General features: G+C 38.5%; 1 protein-coding gene across 11 annotated transcripts in view; it reads left to right on the forward strand.

Annotated features, from left to right (window-relative positions):
* Positions 1–3,873: 3,873 nt before the first annotated feature.
* Positions 3,874–25,798, forward strand: part of FANCC (FA complementation group C) — a gene marked incomplete at its 5' end in the record, with an annotated part of 83,620 nt that continues 61,695 nt past the window's right edge. Inside the window, 8 exons of one of the 11 annotated variants that reach the window (XM_083819222.1) lie at positions 4,619–4,635; positions 5,200–5,303; positions 8,441–8,527; positions 11,059–11,129; positions 11,222–11,284; positions 17,251–17,424; positions 18,990–19,074; positions 25,002–25,096. In XM_083819222.1, the coding sequence (XP_083675348.1) occupies positions 11,282–11,284; positions 17,251–17,424; positions 18,990–19,074; positions 25,002–25,096 (357 nt within the window). Of the gene's footprint in view, positions 4,636–4,756; positions 5,304–5,361; positions 5,551–5,596; positions 8,338–8,440; positions 8,528–11,058; positions 11,130–11,221; positions 11,285–13,478; positions 13,650–17,250; positions 17,425–18,989; positions 19,075–25,001; positions 25,097–25,798 lie in introns of those variants that run through there. The other 10 variants (XM_083819221.1, XM_083819220.1, XM_083819218.1 and 7 more) reach the window with 10 other exon arrangements.

The raw sequence follows: 25,798 nt of genomic DNA on the forward strand, positions 1-25,798 counted from the left end.
CTGAAATTTTATTTTCAGGCAGAGCTCAGCTTTCTTGTGCATGCATTTAAATTGTGAAGAAAAAATAATTCATTGAAATGTAATTTCTTAATTTGATAATCTCATTTTTAATAATCAAGTTTGCAAAAGAAAAATATACTAAAGATTTTCAGTGGGTGAAGTTTTAGAGTTCACTGATGTACTTTTAATTATGCTGGTAACTTCATTTTCTAAGATTTAATGCTTCATAACTTGACACGAGTTTGAATAATGATGTAAGTCACGAGAGAATATAAAGTTTTGTAGCTGCATTTTGATTCTGAACAGGCAGTTTCCCACACCTCCAAATCTCTGTAAATTGGTTCAAGCATGATCTTTATCACATTTTGTTGATTTGTTATTTTGACTCCTGCTTGGTGGCGATAAAACTGGTGTTTCCCTTTTTACTATATTAAATTTTGCTAAAACTTTTCAGGTTCTAGGATGTGTAAACACCTCGCCTGTATATTTTATGTACAGCAAGAAGGAATATAGTCCCATACATGAAACTGAAGTTCTCACTGAAGTATTTCATATTGGTAACAGCTGTCACTGAGACAACAGGTCAAAGCTCAGTCATTAACTTTCCGTTCTGCAGCAAGTATTTTATGCTCCTTCCGAATACGTCCCAGAAACATTTCGGCGTATCAACAGGGAATATCACAGAAATGAGTAAGCTCTCGGCTTCTATGCGCCGCACTTAGTTCCTGGGGACCAAACTTCGGAAATGGCTCAGTATTCATCAAGTGTTTGCCCTTTCCACAACAACAGCGGGATGTCATGGAAGATTTTTATGTCTTGCTGCTTTCTCGGTGTCTTGGGAATGACTGACTTCACTCATGTTTTTCTCTACAGCACCTGCTGAGAGTGCAGATAGGTACAGGGATAGGAATTATTCTCAGGATATGAATCCACGAGGAAGTTTATAAAGACAGAAACATAATCAATCACCAAGCTAAATACTTCAGCTTGGTGAAGCAATGTGCATATTGAAAATGCACATATTGAAAAGATATGCAATGAGACAAATTACGACAGTCTTGACAGTGTCAAGATTAGCTAAATGATCAATACATGGCATAATTTCCAAATTTTGTTCTTGTGAACATACGTTTTACACAAGACTGGGAAACAGCAAGGGCATCGCTTAAATAGATACTAAGAGAACTCCTAAGGCCCAGTTTAAGGAGCATAAAATACCATTGGCGTATTCAAGGCCAATTTTTCAGAACCTTGCAGAGGCTCCCCAGCTAAAGAGTTGATAGGGTTTGTGCTGTATGTGTATACGTAATGGCATGGAGCTGGGACAGGGGAGGGTCGGGCTGGGTGTTAGGGAAAGGTTCTGCACCCGGAGGGGGGTCGGGCACTGGGACAGGCTCCCCAGGGCCATGGTCATGGCACTGAGCCTGCCGGAGTTCAGGAAGCGTTTGGACAATGCTCTCAGAGATAAAGTCTGATTTTTGGAGGGTCCTGTGTGGAGGCAGGAGTTGGACTCGATGATCCTTTTGGGTCCCTTGCAACTCAGGTTATTCTATGATTCTAAACATAGATAGGCATTTAAAACAATTATGTGTATGTGTGTTACACACTGTGGTCTTCTCTGGAAGGAAAGGACGCCTTTTGACTGTTTTTGACACTATGCTTGCCAGGCTAATACTCAGGCAGGTCCAGGTCAGTCCATAACGGACAACAATACATATTCAGTGGATATGCTAACTCCTTGTTGTCTTGTTCAAAACAACCATTTTGAACTAAACGTGGTCTTACCTGAAGATACTTAGCATGTTTACTTCAGGTACAGTGCCTGAGGGCATTTTGCTTGGTACTGTGACTTCCCATAGGCAGAAGCTCTTCCAGTCCTTCAAGCAGCACATGTTCTTTAGCTCATGACCATAATGTGTACGAAACATATTGTATACACACTGATGCACGCTGATAAATTATACTTACCACACACCTTCTGAGTGTCTCACCTGCAGTGTGTCCCATTAATCTATCTCCCCCAGTATTTATTCTAACATTCCAAGCCTCTGAGCAGCTTCAAACAGCTGTGGGGCTTTTTGTTTTGTTTTGTTTTGTTTTGTTTTGTTTTCCAACACCTGTCAAAGATGTATTTCTTTCTTGTCTCCCAACAGGGGATTCTTTCCTACCAAATTAATACCGGCCAAAAGACAAATGGTGACATTTTGCCCTTAACCGAAGTGTGGTATCTGCTCTATCTCATCAAAGTGCTCAGCTTAATGAGGGGCTTTTGCAATGTACCCGAGGAAAGACAAGATTGCTGCGGCTGTATAGGAGCAGCCAGCAGCTCTCCCGTGTTTGGAATATCCTTCCCTTCCTGTTCAGATCTTGAAGTCATGGCATTTTTATTTCTAGCAGTACTATTTCTGGTGACTTTTATCAGTTTCATATAATTTCTGGAAGTTTCAAAGATTTACTCTTAGTAATTCCCTCTTCGAAACTAGATGGCTGGGTTAGCTGTATGCTTAGTACTGCCTGCTATTAAAGGACAAGGCTATGAGAAATGGTCCTAATAATATTTTTAAACATTCAGATGTTTTGCACGTATTAAAGGTAGGATAGTGGCAAGCTGCACACAGAATGTCTGAAGTAACATAACATTTGTCTTGGCATTCACTTGATTTGTACTACCTAATTCATTATTCAAATCAATGCCAATTATTTTTTGAGTATTTAAAATAAGGGTCATTTGAAGGTAAGTGCCAAGTATTCTTTCCACCTATTGGAATTTATGCATATAAGTCATTTGCTTTCATCTTTGCTATGATATTTACTCCTATTTTTATACATATGTTATACCGCTGCCTGTAACTTCTTAGCGCCTTTTTTTTTTTTGCCCTTTTTTTTTTTTAAATCATGGATTTATTTTTAGCAGCTTCTGGTATATTACAATGATTTTTGGCCATATGTTTGGGTGTGCATGAGAACGGGTATGAGGATTCTTGCATAGAAAAGAGAAAATTGGCTCTGTTGGTGGTATAAATATCAAGCTGATTAACTAAGGCAGCTTTTTGCTACTCTGTGACTACAGGATAGAAATAGACTTTGGACAGCTATGGAACGTACCCAGTCAGAACCATGAAAAATCGAACTTTTTGCAGTCAAGTTTATTTCACTGCACCAGAACAGTTACACGTTTCAGCAATGAAATAATTAATAATCTTGACATCTAAGGAAGTGTTAACACAATTGATGGTAGAAAACAAATATAAATTTTCCCGTGTTTTCACTTGACAAGAAAGGGAAGGAGCAGAATGATTGAAGACTTGCATGAGTTATGAACTGGACTCACAGTGTGAATATGGGCGTCACACCCAAAGCTCCGAGCTGTGCTGTGCAGATGTGCTGGATGTGTGGGAAACATCCCAGCCAGTTTGTCTTGGTGGATTGCCTGACGAGCAATTGCTGTTTCCCAAAAAAGTACTTTGGAACTTCCACAGCCGAGCCTTTTAATTCGTCAGGTGTTGGTGATTCGATAAGACAAAATGAAAAGAAAGTAACGTAGGACTCATGGAGATATTACTGCACAGGGTAGGCTGAATTTGCCTTTGTACGGAACGGGGTTGTGTCTCATTTTACAGAAAGTTGAAAGCACTGGTGATTGGAAAAGATGACACACTGCACAAAATTTGAACAGAAGACTATGAAAGCTGAATGAGATTAAGGACATCAGCTAAAATGGGTGAAAACTGCAAAGAGAAAAACAACTTAGCAGCAGTGGTCCTGTATTTATGCAGGACAAATCCTCTTGAATATCTAATACGAATTAGCCTGTAAATTCAGACTAGTGATGTTGGTAGGGAAAGGAAAAAGAAAAGAAAAAAAAAAAGGGAGAAAGACTGTAGCTGTTTCTCACCAGCTCTTCATCTCAAGTGTTGAATCTGGAGGTTAAAACGGTCAGGAGTGGAAAAAGTGCAAGGATGAAGACGAGCTGGTGAGAGGAAGAATGGCGAGAAGGTGAATAAAAGTCAGTGTGGAAGTGGGACGGGGCGATGAACAAAACTGCTCTAAATAGCCGAACCGTATAGTGCTGTTATTTTCAGCAGGATTTCCTTCAGGAACAGACGGAGAGGTTAAATGACAAAACGTGGGTGTTTGCATCTTATTTACTACTCGGACACTTTTTAACAAGTTGAGGGCAAGTTTAGGAGTGTGTATTTCTCGTTTTACCACCAGAACAAATTCCAGCCACAGAAATCTTACTTTTTCTTCACATTTGAAGTTTATTCAACCCAAAGTTCCTCACCCTACTGTACTTCTGTACCCACGCTACTTGCTTGTGGAAAACAACCCTAGGGGCGAGGAAAAACGTTTTCCAGTCACGGAGCCAAGCGCCCCGCCACTGTCACCCCCCGTCGGGGCAGCGCACACAGGCCGCATGCCCGCGTCCCCCCTCCCGCCCCCGTTCACGTATCCGGCTCTGGGGACGGGCCGGGCGCCCGGCCTCCCGCCAGTAACCGTTAACGGCCGCCCAACGGCTCCCGCGCACGCGCACGGCGCTGTCAGTGTGTGTGTATGAGGGGGAGGGAGGGGGCGGGGCCACCGCCGGCGGAGCGCGCGAAAATTCCAAACCGGCGGCGCGAGCCGGGCCGCGCGGTAAGGCGCGGGGAGGGGGCGGGGCCGCGGCGGGCACGGGGTGGGGGGCGGCGGGGGTCGGGGGAAGCGCGCATGCGCGATCGCGGGTGGGTGGGGGGCAGGGGAAGGGGGAGCAGGGGTCCCCCTGAGGGAGGGGAGATGGGCTGTGCGGGGGGGGGGGTCACGTCATGTCGTGTCACGTTACGTCATGTCGCGGCACATCACGTCATGTCGTGTCGCGTTACGTCACGTCGCGGGGCGCTGCCCTTGGTCCCGTCTGTGCCGTGTGTGGGCACTGCGTGGCTCCAGCGGCAGGCCTTCAAAAGCCAGGAGAGTCTGGGCAATTTGGATTTTTTTTTTTCTAGTGTGCGATTATAATAAAGATTCGAAGCCTTTTTAAAGTCGAAAATCCTTTTTTCCTATTACAAAAAAAACCTCTTCAGACTGCCGCCACAAAACCAAACATCGCCCAGTCTCCTTTCCCCCTTACGGTGGTTGTGAGGTGCGTCACCTCTGCTTGCGTTCCTGTCCCCTTTGTCCAAGCTCGAAAAACTGCCCCGCAGAACTCATCCGTCTGTTTCCCAGCGGAATTCGAGATAGCGATCAGATCGTATCGTGAGCTGCTGACAGGCCTGCGAACACCCTCTGCCTGTTGAACCCTGGCGCGGCTGGAAAGCCTTCCCGGCCGGGTATGTTTTCCCCCCCCCGACGCACGACCCTCCGCCCCGTGCCTCTGTTCGATCGCTGCCGCCCTCCCTCGGCAGGAAGCAGGCCCGCCGAGCCTTTGTGCGGGTTGTCCTCTAGCGGCTGGCGTGCAGGGGCAGCGCAGGCTCTGCTGCTGGGCTTGCCCCCCGCTGGGGGCTTGTCTTTCGAGAATAAGGCAGTGGGAGAGTATGAGTCGGGAACTGATACTGGAGGTTATCTTTTTGCTTGCAGGCACGGATCGAGTTTTGATAATCATTTCTCTGCGTTTTGTTCTTAGTTTCCTGAGGGCATGAGGTCTACGTGATTCTGCACCATCCTGCCTTTGGCAACTAAGAATTGAACTTGTTAACCAGTTTTAACCAAGTTTGAAAGCAGCACGGAACTCTTGAAAGCAATTCTATTCCCATATATTTTCTAGAAATTGGATGCAGGGTGAAACAGAGAGACTGAGATGGGTACAACTCTGTTGTTCCATATTTTGTTTACCACTAGCCCTCACATGCGAATGGATGGGCCAGCTGGATCCAGCGCATGTCAAGTCAACCGTAGGATACTGCCTTTGCTGGGTCAAAGTGCCAGAGGGGACACCATGTGTTAGGTTTTTTGAAGGTGATTAACATCACCTTCCAGAAAGGATACCCTCTTAGAAAGTACTAGACACAGTTACTCTCCTGTTAATGGGGCGGCTTTGTACACTGTGTACTCTAAAACCATCTCTTAAATCTCTTTTGTTTCTTTTCCTCTAAGATGCGTGTTTCCATATACTGACCTAGAGTTGCAAAGGTGTTGTTTTTGACAAAGATGTCACCCAAAGATGGGTGAAGGATCTTGTGGCGGGTGAAACAATTGTTTCCTGAAACAATCGGTCAGAAAATGTTACAGTCCTTTCATAGAGACTCAATACATGTCCTCTAAAACATAGGGCTGATTTGGATGTTTACAGGAAAATTCATATATTGTGTGAGCAGGAAAATTCATATATTGTGTGAGACTAATCCCAAATAAAAATATTCAGCCTTCATTTTATCAGACTTTTTTGGTATGAGTACAATATGTTTCATACCAACCTGATCTGAAAAATGGGTAGAAGTATGCCAGGCCATAAAAATCTTATTGCATGTATAAATGGTACAGCACCTGTTATAACTCATGTAAAATCTCTAATTAAACAATATAACTTTCACTAAATTGGTTATTCCCATCTCTGTTTTTCTGGTAAATGTTATAAATTGCTGCTGTTAATGTTGCTAAATTGAATACAATGGTAACATTCATTAAAAATCTTTTCTTCTTATTATTTTCTTTTATGTAACTTTGGAATAAAAAAAAATAAAATCCTTTCTATACTGAAATTTGGTGGCACATCCCACCAATTGCTGAGAGCATTTTAGGACCAAATATTGAATCCACTTTTTACATTATAGGAATGTAGAATATGTTAAATATTTTCTCTTTAGTGAGAGCCAATAACTTCATGGGTATTGCAAAAGTATTTAAAAATCAGTAAGACCTGTTGTGCATCGTTGGGACTTTTACTTAAGCATTTTACTATAGGAATATGATTTTAGATGGCTATGACAAAACGGTATATGATGGTCATGATTTCTGTCCCTTGTACAAAAATACACAGTATTATATTAATCATAAATGGAGGAATCTATATTAATTTAACACTTATAGTTTAAACCTTTTGAACTCAAGAATTTCTGAGTTACAGCGTCTTTAACACTGTAATGGTAAGAGCTGAAGAGTTGTTACCATTACTCTACCTGTAATGGTAAAGGATGGACTGATGTCAGACTTTACCTCTTTGCAAGAGGTTTCTGCTGGTTTTTTGAACTGTTGGCCTTGCATATGGATGTAGTAATTTCTGTGTACATGGGGTTTTTTTGTGTTTTTTTTTTGATGTGTTTTTAACTTTGAATAGAAATTCTGCAGGTAAGAAAAGCCTTGAGTTATATTTGCATAAACTTGTTAGTCACTTAATTGTACAGATATTATTGGACGCAATCTAAAGACATCTGACTTGCTGAAATGTAACTTGTACAGCATCAGTTATGGTAATCTGGAGAGATAAAGTCCACCAGGCTACAGCAGCACAAGAAATTTTGTGAATCTTTGAGAGCAGTAAGTTCTCTTAACTCGCAAATAGATCAAAATGGATGCTCTCAGATGTGTAATTATAGTTTGATTAAAAAAAAAAAAAAGTAAGAAAGTAATATTTAAGTCTCAGATCAATACTAATCAGGTTCCTGAAGTAGAACAAGCCTCGGGGAATGAAATTACTTCTTTAGTGTCATATATGAAATGTGTCAGAAATGGGAATCAGACTTCTAGGCATCCGAATCCTGGAGCCAAACTGCAGGGTTGTCCTTCCTCCCTCCCTGCTAGCAGATTCACTAGACATGTTTATTTTATAAATCTAGATTAACTATGTGACAGTACTGAAATATTCCAAGCAGTTACTGTAGTAGAAGTATTGTATCATACAACTTAATTGGTATACATGAGTGTCCAAGCAGAATAGCTCAAGAAAAAGGTGTACCACTACCTAATGCTTTTTTCCTATGTTCTACATCAAAAATTCTCATCAGCTGACACAAATTGATAAGGAGCTCCCTTCCCATATAACACCTGACCTATATGGATTTAATTTCACCCCAAGGGTGGCATTGTTAGATTGTGAGTTTTTCATGAATAGGTGGGACGAAAATCTTACTGGCAAGTCACAGGGACCTACTATTAGCACATTAACAAATACACAGGCACAGAATATGCAGGAATAATTGACTGAGAATCCCTCAAATCAGTGCCTCAAATATCAGTGCTGTGTCTCCAGTCTAACTGCTCACGGTTGTTGCTGTGGTACAAGTTTGACTGAGTCACGGAAAGCCTTTGCTCTAGATGTTTCTGAGGAAACTTATCTCTTCTTATTTGCAAAGAATGAATGGGCTGATTTAATGCCTGTGAATAGCATGAAACCTTGTCAATGGACTCAAGGGACAAATGTCTGTGGGAGTGTGTTAAAATAATGTACAACAAAAAGGTGTAAATGTTGATGTGGATGTCATGAAGTTATTTTTTTATTCTACTGAAGAATACATTTTTCTTTTTCTGTCAGGTATACTTAGTGCCATAAAGACATCTTTCTTCAGGTTTTATTCCGTGGCTATTTCAGGGAGAAGGGAGAGAAGTGTCAGAATTTTTGGTGAGTTTTTCTTTTGCCAAAGGGAAACACATTCTTTCATTTGCAGACTTGCTTATACTGTGTATGAACTATGTGAATGCTTTTCACAGAATTTCAGTATTCTCAACCGATGTTGGAATAAATTTGTATCACTTTTATTTAACACTTACTGCACTGTCATTAGAGGGCATATAAAAAAAGTATGTATAGTAAAGCCTGGATAGAAAATGTTTTATGTGTTTGTTGTGTGATCATTTACTTTTTGGTGGAATGTTGCCCTTCACCACTGTTTTCTGTTTGTGCCTCTCATTTCCTCACATTTAGGATGTTTATCTAAAAGTACTTTAATTCTGTAGAGCTGGAGAATTAAAATGAAAAGTACATGCTTTATTACTAGGGTAAATATTAGAGGTTCCTTTTCTTTAAAAAAAAAAAGTTTCTAGAAATTTTGGAGAAAAAGAATTCACTTAGCATAACCAAGACAATTCTATACTCTCTATGAATAACGCTGTATGTCAGTACCATAAGCAGTATTTCAACTGATTTTTAGATACTTGTGCTGAAAAGTATGGGCCTTGTATCTTCTTTTCTTATAGTTGTGTAACTCAGGGTTAAAACTTGGAATTCAGCAAAGTTGCATGGCTACTAAAGAAGAAGCATAATTGTTGGGGATATGAAGCCCTTAGTGTTAACTTACAATTTAATTAAAAAAAGACTAGTCATTCTTCATGATATCTAGATAGATTGTACCCCCCTTCCTTTTTTTATTTTTATTTTTATTTTTTAATGATGAAACGAACATGAATATTTTGGGAGCATGCTTCCAGTTTGCAGGATCTTCTGTGTAGTCCAATTGCAGGCAGATTTTTTCCGGCAGGAACTTTTTTAGGCTTTATTTCCCTAGTAATTGTATGCACAGGTGGAAATGAATGCTGTTCCTTGATATACTAGTGTGAAAGAATATACTTTTTTCTGTTACCTTGTGGATCATGCATAACTCTTCAGAATCACAGAAGAGGGGACTAATATTCTATCTTGCTGCTTGCAATTTAGTTTATGTTCTCTTCTACTTATGCTTTGAAAGTAGGGAATTAATGCATTTTTGGTAATGGCAAAACTTGAGTGAAAGTTATAAAAAGCAAAAAACAAAACAAAACAAAAAAAACCCCACAAACCAATGAACCAACCAAAAAAACAAACAACAAAAAAAAACAATTACTGTATATGCAGCTGTCCCCATGCTGGTATAGTAACTATGGAAAGAGACAAATGCTTCATGCATATTTCAGGGTGCAACTTTGAATTCATCTCTAGTTAAAGGTTTTTGCAAAGGAACTAATATACAGAGCAAGTAATTTCTCTGTATTCCACTCAAGCAATATACAAATAAAAGTTAATTGCAGAGGAGGTTCAATAATGGGGAAGTTTGGATGGTTGGTTTTGTTTATGATTTGTCTGTTTATGTTCAGATCAGATTTTTTTTTTTTTTTCCTGAAGATGTTCCATAGCGAAGGGGGTGACGAAAGCCTTTTAGGCATCTGAGTTTATACTAGAAATGTGTCACTGTGAATATAAGATGCAGGAGACAGTGGTAACCAGGTGTAAAAGTTTAGCTGAGAAAATACAATTTGTATTTGGCACAAAAATGACTCTGTGTCTAGATAGTCATAGTTCGTTCACACCTTTGCATTGACTTATATAATGCCACGTGAGAGGATGCTGTTTGCCAGAAGAGGGTAATGAAAACTTTAGACAAAGTTCATAAGAGATAGCCCATGAGTGGTGCATTGGCTGGCGGATTGGGTTTAGAAGTGATAAAAGTGTTAAATTTCATCTTACAAGAACTTGCCATTATTGCCAATAGTGGTCTAACTTAGCTGATGTTGCCAACACAGTGAGAGCCCTTATGATGTGGGTAATCCTATCAGTGTTATGAATGTACCAAATTTAGGCCCCATTGACACTAGTAAAAATTTGGCTGCTGACGTAAACAGGATGAAAATTTCTTTCCTTATCATGTAGCCTGCCAAAGAAGGTAAAATTTATACAGTGTTTAGGATACTGATATCAGAGGCCCGTGTACAATTGATTTGTGGTATTACTAGCCGTAGTGAAGATAAACTGGTGTTAGCAGTGATTGGGCTTTTTGCAAAGTGGTGTGAAAACAGATTACTTCTATGTTCACAGATATTCTTCAGGAGCAGTCATACCTCCTGCAGTTCACAGGCAGAACCAGACCTTCTGCCTCTTTCCAGAACTGCATTTATTCTTTGTTTGCATAGTCTTCTGAGCCGTGGTTTTCTTTGTGTGGCCTTAATTGCAGCTGTTGCCCAATAAATCAGCTGAGAAAGAACTGGGCTGATTGAAAAGGCTCTGTCCAGCAAAATAAATCTGAGAATATTTTAACGTTCAACTTTATTAGACCTATCCCCCCAAACTGTTTATCCCTTCAGCATTAGGAAAGATTGTACCAACCAGTGTTAGCAAAATAATCTCAGGAGGCTTGCTGTTTAGATTGTGCAAGACGAGATATGTAACTTTTTGCCTTGCAGGGGAAATACCTTGAAAGACAATGATCCAGCCCACCTTCCCAGTCCACCACTGTTTCTAGAATGTCGTCAAGGTGTGTACTTGTTTGTGCTTCTGTCCACCATACCCAGCATGTAGTTTCTAGCCTCTGCTGTGCTTTGTCATATTGTTGCCTTTCTGTGATAGATCGCTGTGGACTGATGAGAGATTGCCAATTCAGATATGGGAGAACAAGCAAGTAGTTAAATGGTGAGCTAGAAGTCCCCTGTTTCTTTCAAGTCTGGCTTCTGTTTTGGAGGGCCACGCTGATCTGCTTAACATCAGTATGCACCAGTCAAATCTGGGATTTGCTTTATTGCCTCGAAACAAATTTCCAGTTTGTACACTCAGCCGGTTCCCCGGTATGCACAGCTTTATGTGGGCCTTGCTGGATTTTGATCTGGCTAGTCCTGATGCTGGAATTCTTTTATATTAGCACCTCGTATTGTTGAGGACTTTGCTGGATTGCATAAGAGCTTTCTGTCAGAGATATAAAAGTGCTTTACCTCATTGTCTGTTTTCTCCTGTTAAATTTAACTTTTTCTTTCAAATACATGTTGTGTTGGACTCTTAATAATGTAGTTGGCTGGTTTTGTGCAGGAGAGGCTTCCATTGTCTTGTGATCAGACTTTCTATTCATGCTGTGCCTGAAGACATAGTAATCTGTTTTGTGGGCTGGTAATTACATCTCTTGTATATGGAAATAATAATTAATTGTCTTGTTTTCCTGTTAAGATTCATTATGGAAAGGTAACGAATAACATCTGTAAAATTCAGCGATATCACTCCAAAACGTCTTTCACATCTTTTACTGTTCCCTTGGGCAAAAGATAAGAGTTAGATGGATGTGCTGGGATATTATTTCTGCCTTTTGCATTAGAGAAAGTTTTATTCTTAGGCTCTTCAGATGGGGAGGGTCAGAAGAAGGGACTACTGCTGCCAGAGAAGCCTGCCATTAGGACCAGAAAGTTTTTAAATTATTTTTTGTGTGAAGTGGTTGCTGTTAACAAGAAAGGCTCATAAATGATATTTATTGGTTATGAAGCTTATAGCCCGCTGAATATGAAGGAGAAGCCTTTATTATGGTCATATAGCTCTTACGCAGGGCAGGAAGAGGGGGAGGTGTAACGTTTTCAGAGTGCTGTAGAAATGGAAATCTTTTTATGAATCCCAGCAATGCATTACGTGCTTCCCCATGATGTCAGATCTTTTGCAGTCCAGCAGGGCAACATAACACAACTGCAAATACCATTTTGCTCTTCTTAATGTTGTTCAGAGTAAACCTGTGTAGGAGGTTGCATACATTTGTTGTCCACAGAAGTGATACTGTCAGTATCCACAGCCCCTTAAAGATGAAAACTGGGCTCTTTTTCCAATGAGACCTGACAATGAATTCAGAAGGCAGATATGACAACTGTTAAAATACCAATACTAAATATCAGAGTAAGTAGAGAAAACAAACACAGAGATGTGGAATACTAATTACTTTCTCTAAGAGAATTACCAGTCTAAAAGATGAATGATTTTAGCACGCTTTACATCTGCTTGACAACTATTTACTTTACCAGATTTTGCATTTTACTTAGTTAATGTTGGTTCCTTTCTTTTGGCAAAACTCTTTGTTGGTTTTGTTCCCAGAGGGAGATATATTTGAATGCAATTTGTTTTAATTTGGAAAGTCTGTATAAAGACAAGTTGTTTTCTATAACAGTGGTTTGTTCTTTCTGTAAGATAGCTGTGGATGTGGGCACAGAGGAATAGGCAAACTTGCTGTTATCTATCCATTTATTTGTTTGTTTGTTTGTTTTCTTCACAAGCTGGGGTTGCTGGTGGGTATGATTTCAGAGAGGAGATGGAGGGTGAAGTGCTCTTTTGGGGTGTGGAAGTACTTGTCACCAGTTCAAGGAAAGGTACGCCAATGAGAGCTTTATACATTGAATAGAAATTTTCATCAGAGTTACTTGGAAACCTTGATGCTATGACATAAGACAATATTATACCTTAATGTTATCTCAAAGATCCTTCTACTTGAAATATTTTTATTTATTTAAAAATAATAGCCGAATGTACAAGTAAGAAAACTAAGTAATAAAATTTAGTAAAATTTAATAAAATTTAGTAGCACTTCTTGGCAGGCTGGTGCAGCCTCACCTTGAATAGTCTGTGTGGTTTTGGCTGCCACAGTATAAGAAAGATATAATGCTGTTAGAGAGTGTCCAAAGGAGGGCAACAAATATGGTGAAAGGTCTGGAGGGCAAGACGTATGAGGAGCAGCTGAGGCCCCTTGGTTTGTTCAGCCCAGAGCAGAGGGGGCTGAGGGGAGGCCTCATGGCGGCCTGCAGCTCCCTCACGAGGGGAGCGGAGGGGCAGGCGCTGAGCTCTGCTCTCTGGGGACAGCGACAGGACCCGAGGGGACGGCATGGAGCTGGGACAGGGGAGGGTCAGGCTGGGGGTTAGGGAAAGGTTCTGCACCCAGAGGGGGGTCGGGCACCGGGACAGGCTCCCCAGGGCAGTGGTCACGGCACCGAGCCTGCCAGAGTTCAAGAAGTGTTCGGACAATGCTCTCAGACACAGGGTCTGGTTTTTATTTATTTATTTTTTTTATTTTGGAGGGACCTCTGAGGACACAGGAGCTGGACTCAATGATCCTTGTGGGTCCTTTCCAACTCGGATATTCTATGATTCTATGAAAGACAAATTTGGGGACTTTGAAAGCTATGAAACACAGCTTTGAAACATAGCTTTGAAAGCTATGAACATTACAGCTCTAAGGAGCTGTAATGTTTTAGCTACTGCAGATTCCCTTAATGTTTTATAGTAGCTGAGTCCTGAGTTTCAGGATTTGGACTAGTGAAGAAGTTACTTTGCTTTTATGTGATTTTTGTCTTGTGTGGTTGTGTTCTAAAAGATTATATTTCTACAGTTCCAGAGAAGAAATCTTCACTATTTTGCTACCTTATATGCTGGATGTGCAAATATGATTTCATTTTCAGACTCTGGATAAGGAGATAGTTGCAAACAAGTTCTCTGAAACCTGGTGGTGTCTCATCTGCTTTTGCAAATAGTTCTTTATCTACCATTGAAGAATATTACATCTGTTGTGGAAGGCTGTGACAATGTGGTGCTTGCATGTATGTGTTCAGGAGGACAGAACAGTAGCTCAGTTGTTACCTGGAGCGTCATACTGTAGAGCTTTGCCTCCAGACCTGGTAACAAAAGTTACCAAGTAAAATGTTATATTTTAGACACTAATCCAGAGAGCTCTCTTGGCAAAATAAAGCTAATCCGTACCCTGTTAGAAATGCAGCCTTCAGCTTCTAAACAAGTACCTTCATGAGTAAGCTCCACAGGGTTCCTGGTGTTGAAAGTACAAGACCAGGAGAGTTTGATTCTTGGAGAGATTCTGATAGAGGAGACGAGGGCTTTTTCTCCTCCTTCCTCCTAGAAGTAAAGGATATCTTATGAGGTGATTCACAGTAAATCCAGCTTCTGAATTTCTCATATTCTTGGGTAAATAGTCCAAAATAAGAAGCAGTTTTAGATTTTTGGCAGCTGAAATAAAAGGAATCCCAAGTGGAAGAGAGTGGAAAAGAGGCTGAAAAGACCTTGGGAATACCCTTGACAGTATGACAGGTCAAGTCAGGTTTGACAGGTCAATTTATTTTTTATAATTTCTGTAGGCATTTTAATACGTTTTATAATGGAGTATAAATGGTTAACTTGTAATTAAATTTAATTAACCAGCAGTTTTATATTTCTCTCAGCAATAAACTATTTATTCTCTGACAATTTTTGAGATACAACTGTTGTATTTTCTTTTTAATTATGTTATTTATACATCCAGTCATTTTACTGTATGCTTTCCTGTAGTGTTCAGGTGAAGACAATAGTAAGTGATATTAACAAAATAGTTGTTTTCAGGACTAGATGCTATAAGCAATCACGAAAATCGCTATTTCAGTGGAGGCTTCTAAAGAAAGCAAACACACAAGTACAGCTTAAAAATCATGATATTGTGAATAGAATGGGAGCTTGTGAGATTTTTTTCTGGATTTCTTTTAGTCTGACATAAGCAATGTGATGCGGCAAAATGAGCTGGGATTTCAGACTTCTGGAATAAGGATATTCTTACTCTGTCATAGCTTCCCCCCTTTGCATCCTGGAATAGTAATTGCATGTACCTGATGTAGGAGAAAAGCCTGTTTGATTTGCTTACCTGGGGTGCTTTGTTAATACTCAGTCGTCTCTTATGGCTGGCCCCAAAATGCTGGAGTGTTTGTGATACTTCCTTTTTTTTTTTTTTTTCTTTTTTCTTTTCTTCCCCTGGCCCCTCCATCCCCCTCCCTCTGCCCCCTCCCCCGCCCCCGCCTTTTTTTTTTCTTTTAAACTTTCAGGAGCCATTGTGTTAGAGGACTTATTTTTGATTAATCGGACCTGGAAAATCAAATAAGCTCATTTCTTTACTCAAATCTATAAGTCCAACTTCCGAATGTAATTTTTTCTTGAAGCCTTTATTATGCTCTTGTGATGGTAGAAAGTTTGATGGCAAATTGCAGCTGGATGTTTGACCTATGTTACTTCTGAGAGCTACTGTGATGAAGTCTCATACCCTATTTTAGATGCTTACTAGCTAATAAGGTTTAGGGGTATTTAGAAGATCAGTGAGATTTCAGGCCTGCACATGCTGATTAATAGTTACAGGTTAGAGCAACAGTTACAGCTAGAAATAGGCACACAATAAAGAATGTGTGAGAATAAAGAAATAAAGAATAAAGAAATAAAACATGGGATTTACCTACATTGTGTTGAAAATGATCAGGACAAACATACCTTGAACTCTGACAAACCATCATATTTACCTTTTTTTTTTTTATGGACAGAATCCAAACTCAAATAATAGTCAACATTCATTATGAGGTATTTATTTATTACCATTAGAAACTAAAAAAATTTATTAATAATCTTTAGGTTTTTGTCTGGCTTGGATTAGCATGCTATTTAAGTAAGTGATTATAAAGAGTTAGCTGTATAAAGCAGACTTGATTTGCAGGGCTGCCGCTCAGGTTCAGGTTTATTTTTTGGTCTGTAGCTTCATGTCTGTAGCTTACAAAAGAAAATTTCACTGTTTTCTGTTGCTTCAATGAGTGTCTGAATTCATCTCCAAGCGGACTACAGTTAATTTCTGAAAACTGCCACTGTGTGTGTTAATTGACAGTTGTCTTTACCATCTGACATAAAAGACAATGATTGAATGGCTGCAAGAGCTCCTTTACTCTTTCAGCCTGTGGGGTATTTCTTTCAAAGAGATTTAAAGGTTGGTGTAGCACCTGCTGCTCTATTCTGTCTCCTTCTGCCAAGGAAAAATACAGCAAAGGAGGAAAAAAAGAAATGTTTTGTGTCTTCTACTGGTGAAATTTGGTTAGTTTTTAACATTTGTACTTGACAATAATCCTCTTAAAGATCTAGTTTTTACATTGAAGTATGTAATTGGTTGTAGATTATACAAGCAATTGTACAGCTTTTGTTCAAAAGCTTTTATATGTAAAGTTGAATGTGGTCATTTTTCTTTCTCCTTTGTGTGATAATAAAAAGAACATAGAAAGAAAATCAGAGCAAAAATACTGAATTTATTGGCTTCCTTTAAAGAGAATCCTCCTTTTGCACTTAAATATAATGATCAATTACAAATGCAGATCTTAAAACAAGCAAAGCCCCAGCGCATGCCCTGCAGCCCCTTTTGTTTTGATTGAACCTTTTTTTTTTTTAATGTTTTCATTTATCTTGAAATGGGCATTTTCAGTTTTTCCCCATGCAAAGCATTCTAAATTAGTGTGCACTCATATTATTGTAGTATTCGCTGAGTTAAATATTGGTGATGACAAGTTCAGATCATAAATGCCTGAGACACAACTGGGTGGTACATTCTAAGCTAATTTACTGATTACTATGCTGCCTTTGTTACTTTGTCACAATTGGGTTATTATTTTACCCTATTACTACTAGAAAGAAAATTGGCACCTTTATGAGGTGCAATTCCCCCCCACCTTCCCACTGGAACACAAAAAAAGGTAGTAGAAATCCTTCTTCTTGTTCTCATTCAAGGTTTCAAGCCCCAGTGTTTGGTTATGCCTGTTTTCGAGTTGTATACTTTTTTTATTTTTTAATTTTTTTCCCAGGGTTGTGGAATGGCCCAGGATACTACAGCGCCGACACTGGACTTCAAATATTGGTTGGATAAAGCTGTTGAGTGGGGTCAAGCCACCACTTTGGAAACCCAGAAAGATGTCTGCCTTCACTTGCCCCAGCTGCAGGAGTTTCTACAGCAGACCTACGAGACTTTGAAACATATGGTAAGTGACTTTAAAAGGAAGAAGTGGCCTCTTTTGAAGACACCCTCAGAAACAATCTGCAGCATGTTTTGACAAAACCAGAAGCAAAGAGGCTTGGGTTACTGACCCAATGTATTACCGGATCAGAGAAGCAAACTGGGGAAGCAGTCACAGGTAATGCAAACAGGAATGTGCTTCCAGTTCCCCTGGGTTATCAGGAAAGGAGCTTTTTCTTCTTGATTGGTCGTTGTCACGTGAGATTTCCCGGCCGATGCTCTAACCTCTTTAAAAAACCCTTTAAATAAACAAGAATTTGATTCTGGTTTTCAAGCCATATATTGGATTGTTTAAAGGCCTTAACATGCAAAATTGTAACTGATCCTTTAAATCTCAGGGAGTCTGTTGACACGCTAACCCCAGTGCTGTGGCATATGTAGTGAATTCCATTGGCACATGCTGCTGACTGTTCTGTTTTCTAATTTGATTATTGTCTGCACTCACTAGAGTGCTTTTTTTATTTTCCAAGTAAGTTTAGTTGGTTTTATGCTTAGTTATGTATACGTTTTCCTGAGCGTGGCTTTTTCAATATATGTATTAATTTTAATTAGCTTTAGAAATGTTGTGTTATGGTATGAGGCTGACTTCTTATGGAAGCAATTCTTGTTAAATATTCTTCTCTAAAAACTGCAGTTTTTAAAAATCTGAATTTAATTTTTAAATACAAGATTTTCGAAGAGTGGCATTTCTTCCTCTGTATATCTGTCTTTTTCTTAGAAGAAAAAAACAAACAATTTTTAATGTTGCTACTTCGAGTAATCTGAGGCTTGGCCTGAAATGGACCTTGTGAATATGGCCCCAGAAAGTCTGGGGCTAGCCCCAAATGTGAGACAAATGTAAGGAATTTATTGCAGCAGCAGGAGATGGTTATCGTTCCTGCTACTTGCATGTTATCTCAGCACAGCACCATTTTTAAAAGCCTTCATTTATTAGATAGTAAAGCTACAAAAATGGAAAAATAAGACTGATTACACAGGATTGCGTATAAACTACATTGCCTACTACTTTTTTAGTGAAGCTGCTTTCTATTTGGTTAAAAGTTAAATGGCAGTTTGTTACTGCCTAGTCATAAAATAAGCTAATTTAAAGAAAGCAAGCAGAAGTAACAGAAAAATACTTAGTTTTATGCTGTAGTATTATTTTTTTCAGAAACTCTGTGAAGCAGTATATTAAAGTAATGAGGACCAACAAAAGTATATTTTAATTGTGCTTTTGTTTGTCACTAAATCTCGGTTACTAATACTGTTTTCTTACTACTATATGCAAGAGGAATTAGTAAATTTTCTACCACAATTAAACATTAGCTGAGGAAATTACTTAAACGTTAACTTATGTGAGTTATGATATTATAGCTGATTTCACCAAGCTCTGCTTTTATTACCTACCTGCAAGTGTTTTGTTTCCAGAGCATTTCACAGCAAAATCATTGGGACTGTAATTTACAATAATCTGTAATTAGCAATTCTTCTAATTTGCTTTTGATGTATAGTATGTTTATTGTCTTTTTGTTTGCTTTTATGTCTTAACAGAATTCAATTGTAGCAATTCAGCAGTTCCCTTTAATTGGCCAGCTACTAGGAAGGCTTTGTTGGAATCCTTTTGTTATAGGATATGGTAAGAACCTGTAATGATATTTCTGTAACAGTCCATAAATTTTATTCCTTAGGAATTAAAAAAAATACAACTTGATATATACTTCAATTTTTCCATAAAAATGCAGCATTCTTTCTTACTTAGGTAAAATTTTGAAATAAAAATGCTATCCAAGTTATTTAAAACATGTGTCACTGAGAAATCTTAAATTTACTTTTACTTTTGGAGATAATTAATTTCATGGATCATTTACAGAATGTTGACTTGAAAACAGTAGGTTTTAAACCCAGTGAGTGTTTATGTGCATCATTATTTCTGTTGTATTTCAAATTTTCGTGTTCTATTAATTTTGTTAGTCTCCCAGAATGCACAAAAAAGTTTTAGATTACTTTCAACTGAGGTTTCTTCCAGTTATATGTCAGAATATTCTATCAGATAGTTTAACATAGAAGAATTAATTTTTCTGATGTGTTCTTTTTTTATTAATGAAAAGCTGTACTGTGTTATGATTGTGTTTGTTTTTACAGATTTTATTCTGAATGTTTGTTTTTCTAACTTGTAAACTAGTGAAAAATACACATAGATTAAAAAGCAAAGCAGTAAAATGGTGACTTAGAAAGAAAAGGTGAGAAAAATCAAAAATGTCTTACTGTTGGGGTGTAGGTGAGATCAAACAAAAGGAGAGAAACTGCGGACAGGAAAACTGTTAGGAGGGACCAGACACTACCTGTGCTGTATACTACCTGTAGTACTATACAGGTAGGTATACTACCTGTATACTACCTGTAGAACTATACAAGTAGGACAGTACCTGTAGTTCCAGTATACTTACCATGCATTGAGATGTTGATAAATGGCTTAGGATCTACTCTGGAAGGGAAAGCTAATTCTGACCTTCTTTGTCAGCACCTTGAAATAGTATTTTGCTGATGTCCTACATCAGTTTGCTACAGCTACATCTCCCCCAAAAAGAAAAAGTGTTGCATTTTGTCTCTTCTGGTTCATGCTTTCTTTTGGAGACATACAGGAAAGGGCAATTTTTTTGGTCTCCTGGAGCAGTTTATTAGGTCAAGAAGAGCACTGTGCTAGAGTGATCATATGTCTTCTGGCTTGGATTTATCTTTTTCCAGTTAGCTCCAAGCATAGGCAGAGTGAACTTGCCTGCGAAAAACATGGTAGATGTGCCTTATGTCAGCACTTCCCATCTAAAAGGAAGACTTGGGAAGGAACCATAGATTTAAACGTAGGTCACTATGGCAGAGATACAAATCTGTGCTTTTGTGACATCTTTTGAGAACAGACGTCTTCTACTTCATGGACTTATTTTTGTGAGGTTGCATTTTTAATCATAGTTTCAGTTTCTGGGAATGTTGATAACTGTTGATGTTTACAGATACACACATGCTTTTCTTCTCTTTTTTGCTTTGGAATAACAAGTCTTGAGACCACCAGTCTTTAGACCACCAGTGTCTCTGAGCCAAAAATATATTATATTAGAGAATGGAGCATCATCTATTTTTTTCATCTTTTTTTCCTTTTGAATCATTTCCACAACAACCCCAGCTATACATTCTTAGTTTCCTCTACTTCTCCCTTCCTTTTTATCCCTATGTATTTTCTAAAGCAGGAAAAACACTTTTTCTTCAAGTTGATCGTTACCTCTGAAGACTGCAAGACAATGAGTTTTACTACATTTTCGTTTGTTTGTTTTGGTCTCAAGGTTGCAACCAATCCAATTCAGAGAATTTCACTTGCTTTAAATGGAATCCTTCTCTTCACTTCAGTGCTTGGAGATGGGAGAAGGAGATTTCCCAACATCGGTAGACCTGAAGATGTCTGCTTATCCATTCCCACCACTTCCTCCTTTTAGAGCCACCTGATCTCTCTCTGGGCTGCTGGCACTTTAGATTCAGCTAGTTCTCATTTTCTTTGGCACTAGTTTTGAAGATATTCTTTAAGGTAGTGCTAGTAGATGCTGACTCTCAAGTGGGTTTCATATAATTTCTCATTTGGATAAACAGCTCATTCAGACATGTCTGAGACCAGGCCACCCTTGCAGTAGAAGAAACTAATTCTGTTCAGTACAGTCTTTCATACTAATAAATGGAAGAGGAAAAACAAAAACAAAACAAAACAAAAAAAACACAGCACACACAAAACATTATATATCTGCATCTTGTCCAAACCACAATACCTATCACCTTAGATGTATGTCTGCTGGTGCTGGATGCTGGCATGGCTGACCACTCAGTGCAGGGAGCGTGGCCTCCAATGGAAAATAACCTCCTCATAAACACTCTTGAGCAGGAGGGGGCCAAGTTAGCCACATATAGAATGCTTATGTGAGGGAAGCACTACCAAAGAAAATCTCATGGCTATACTTGTGGTCCTGAACCACGAGGGACACATGAGGAATTCAGTCTTGGTAAGGAATTCCAGTGTTTTTTCTGTGGGCTGGGGGATTATGTTCTCAGTAGGCCCCTCCTGGTTTAAGTTTTGAGCCCAAATGTCTTGAATCCCAAACTAATACTATAAATGCTGGGGAATTTCTTGGTGGCCCTCTATGTCAACATATGTGTGTGAGCGTGCATGCTTATGTATGTATTCATTTCCCCTGAAAGTTCAGTTTTAGCTAATCTACATTTTGTGTTATGTATCTGTATATATGTAATATCTCTATGCATTTTTCAGTAAAATTTTACAACAGGATCTAAAAAGAATATTTCTGCTTCTAAGATAAGTGTTTTCTCATTAGTTCTGTGCATTTGGCCTGGTTCATGATGGGTTATTGATAAATGGACTGCATCCCAGAATGATTGAGACCACACTGAGTTATGAGAAAAAAAAAAGCATTGCCTTTTGTCTTCTTTATTTTATTTTTTATTCATGAGAGAGTGATTGGGAAGGAGTGCAGTGTGATTAATACTAAAGCTTTTTTGTTGTCTCAACACAGCTTCCAAGCTGTCTTAAATTTCTTCCTAAAAATTGTTGCTAATTTAGTTGGAGTTTCAACATAATGTGTTTAAGAAGTCCAGCAGAAAGCTGGAAACATTCTTTTTTTCGTATAATTTCCACCTTGGAGTAACTAATTTTGTTCCTTTGGATGGCTTACTTGGGTAGTGAGCATTCTTTCGTGCTATTGTAAGATCAGATATCTTGATTCATATCCTGAAAATGGTTTTCAGTGCATGCGACAATGGTATATTTTTCATGGTGATCACAGTTACTAGAAAAATGGAAGGAAAAAAATGCAGAAAGTTTTCTATGGTTCTCTCTGGTCTTTTGATGCAATTGTCTCTCACAGCTGCCACAGTTATTTTAGAAAGGTCTATCCCATCTTATTCTTAGGCATCCAATATTTCTTCCCCAATTCTAAAGGAAAAGGAAAGAAAGTTTTGAAAAGGAAAGAGTGAACCTGGGAATGGCCCTCAGATTACCACTGGTGCTTCAGCAAGAGGACTAAGTGTTCCTTTTTCCTTATTTTCACAGATCTGTGAGAAGCTACTTCACTTGTAGCTGAAAAGTAATTTTGACTGGGAAAACTGTGAATTTGTAAAAGTCCCTTGTCTGGGGGGAACCATTGGCATGGCTTTGATACAAACATACCCTGGTTTCAAACACAGGTTGAGGTTTGAAGGTAGCTATATCCATGTAATCTCATTATACTGACAAAGTGTACATTGCTCACCGAAGCTTTGCTTTCATCATTTTAGCTTTTGTCATACTGATTTGCATTTCTGACAGGCAATAGTATATATAATTCACTGCTATACTATGCAGCAAGACTTTGTATGTAGCAAAAGTTCTTCTCATCCAGAAGTCTAATTCAGTAGTTATGTCCCTTCCCTTCCCTTCCCTTCCCTTCCCTTCCCTTCCCTTCCCTTCCCTTCCCTTCCCTTCCCTTCCCTTCCCTTCCCTTCCCTTCCCTTCCCTTCCCTTCCCTTCCCTTCCCTTCCCTTCCCTTCCCTTCCCTTCCCTTCCCTTCCCTTCCCTTCCCTTCCCTTCCCTTCCCTTCCCTTCCCTTCCCTTCCCTTCCCTTCCCTTCCCTTCCCTTCCCTTCCCTTCCCTTCCCTTCCCTTCCCAAACATCACTTAAATAAAAGGACTGTATGACATACTGTAGATGTACAGTGTAACTAGGATGAGGCAGAAGAAGGGACACCTGAACTACATGTACTTTGTTCAGGATAGGTGATTTGAACTCGATTTTTTAATTTTTGTCCTGTCTATTTTTCAGTTATGTTTTGACTTTGTAAATTTATTTCTCTATTACGTTTTCAGTTAGTAAAGTCTGAACTTTACCAATTACTGGTACTAAAATAATGTCTATTTGTAATGGTCAGAAACTTCTGTGTTTCCAAAAAGCAAAGGGTTATCACGTAGTTGTTTAAACAAATAAGACATTTTTTTTTTCTCCCCAAAAATTGCAGATTAGAGTTGTATTGGGTAAAATGTTTTTTCTGAAGGAGATAGGGTTGCCTGTTCGTGTTGATGTCTGACTGCTGGTTCAATATAGGTGCAATCAAAGTCTAAGGATACTTTAAATTTCTGCTGAGGAGTATGCAGGTTGTCTCTTGCTCTGATCTTAAACAATGTAGGAAATCATTAGCCTTGTAAAAACCCATATTAAAAAAAATATATCTCCAAACACACAATGTTAGAGTACCTTAAACTGTAGTCAGTTAAATGTGTATAAGAAACCATTTCAGAGCAGACATGCTAGTCAGTGGGAGGCCAGTGATGGCCTACAGGCTTGTTGGACATTTATTGAGGAATACTGGTTTAAATCAAAATTAACATCTCTGATCACCTGGTGAAAACACAGGCATTACTTAATGGAGCTCTTATTTTTTCTTCAGGCTTTGCCAACAAAGCTCTTCTAAATAATACTCTTTATTACATCCTGGGTAGCAAAAATACAGAAAACAGAAGAAGTCATTTGTTGAACGTGATAATATTTAAATTATCTCCTAATGTAACTTCTGAAAGTTATGTGGCATTATCTGTTTGTATCATTTATATTAAGAATAATAGCACTTATTAAGTCAATATCAAAGCTACAATGATGCATCTAGTTTTCATAGTTTGGGTTACAATTATGCAATTTTATTCTGGCATAAAATTCAGCTTAGAGACTCCTTGTATCTGCTTAAGAACAGTTAAAAAAAAGCCTATTGTGAGCAAAGTATTGGAAAAATTGTGACTTACATGGCTCTTTATCTGCTTACTCCAAATAATCAGCTCTTCTATGATAATATCTGTGCATCTAGGTGGTGTCAATATTGATGAGTATAGTAGGTTTTTAGAGAAGGCAACTTGTTTCCAGCAGTACATTATAATTAAGTAAAATCTGATCTCATGCTGAAGAGAAAATAGGATTTTTTCCATCAGCATTTAGCTGTCTGCAGAACTGTTATTTTCCTGAAGCATGGGGAATTCTAATATATTTTTGCAGAAAACTTCATGTTCTACGTTCTTGTTGTGAATGATTTCATACTTAGCAAACTTAAATTTTTCAGAATGAGCACTTTCAGTTGTGCAGAGTTTGGACACCAATGTAATAACTACTTACTACAGTTGATTATTGTTTTTTAATTATATTAGTTAGATACTTAAATGAATGTTTCTTGACAATAGCTTCAAGTATTTTTTATGTAAACAATTCACTAGGTCATACATGTTTCTTAAGAACATCTAAATATTCTGTAGATTTTAATTTGACTCCTTTTAAAATGCTATTAAGGAAATGACTACACAAGAACTACTACATATGAATAATATTAAATGTGTTGTGCAAATCTGGTAGATTGAAGCATTATGAGTTGAGACTGATATTTGGGGCTTTATTTTTGTGGATGGATAGGAATTGTTGTGTGTAATTTTGTCTATGTTTTGATTTTCCTTTTTTTTTTCCCCCTAAATGTATCCTTATTTACTTTTTTTCTCTAGATGAAAGCCAGAAGACTCTGATGTGGTGCTTATGTTGTCTGTACAGCAGTGAACCACAGAACCCTGTGGAATTGAAGGCCAACAGCTGGATACGGGTAAGTGAATGAATCCTTCCCAGGACTGCTTTGAATTAAATTGATTATTTAAAGGTGCTACATCTACAGCATAGAGACACTGTCATTTAAGAAACCGTTTCAAACACAACTTCCATACATATTGCATTGAAGTGTGTACTGCTCTAATTATAACACAATCTGTGCTAGCCTGTCATTTCAAATATTAAAAAGATGTGGCATTTTAAAGTGGGTAGTTCTGATGGCTTATAGCCTAGTAGAGTCTCTGAATCTAGTAACTGTGAATAGTGAGCAAAGACCACAACTCAGAAGGGAAGCAAGTGTTATCAAAAAAAAAAAAAAAAGAAAAAAAGAAGAACCTTTCAATTAGGATAAAATAAATAATCTGCCGAAATACCATAGTTTGTTTTGAAAACAGCTTGTATTTCCTCTTTAATTTCATTCTTTTTTGCTTTTGTTTAGTCTCGTGCCTATGAAGAAGCTAATTGTATCCAAACTTTCTTCAAAGGCAGTCATAGAGGGGAGGGGTAGTACTTGTGTGTGGATTTATATTTAGCGACTTAAGGAGTAATGAATCCTTAACTTTAATCCCAAATTTAGGGGGTTTTCATAGGCACATCTGTTCATATTTTGTATATTTCTACAGTGTACCAGCGAAGCACATGAGCATGTAAATAATTTGCAGCACATTGATGCGTAATGCTATACATTGCTGAATAGCAA

Source organism: Anser anser, assembly GCF_964211835.1.
Source record: "Anser anser genome assembly, chromosome: Z".
In the NCBI taxonomy this organism is placed as follows: Eukaryota; Metazoa; Chordata; class Aves; order Anseriformes; family Anatidae; genus Anser; species Anser anser.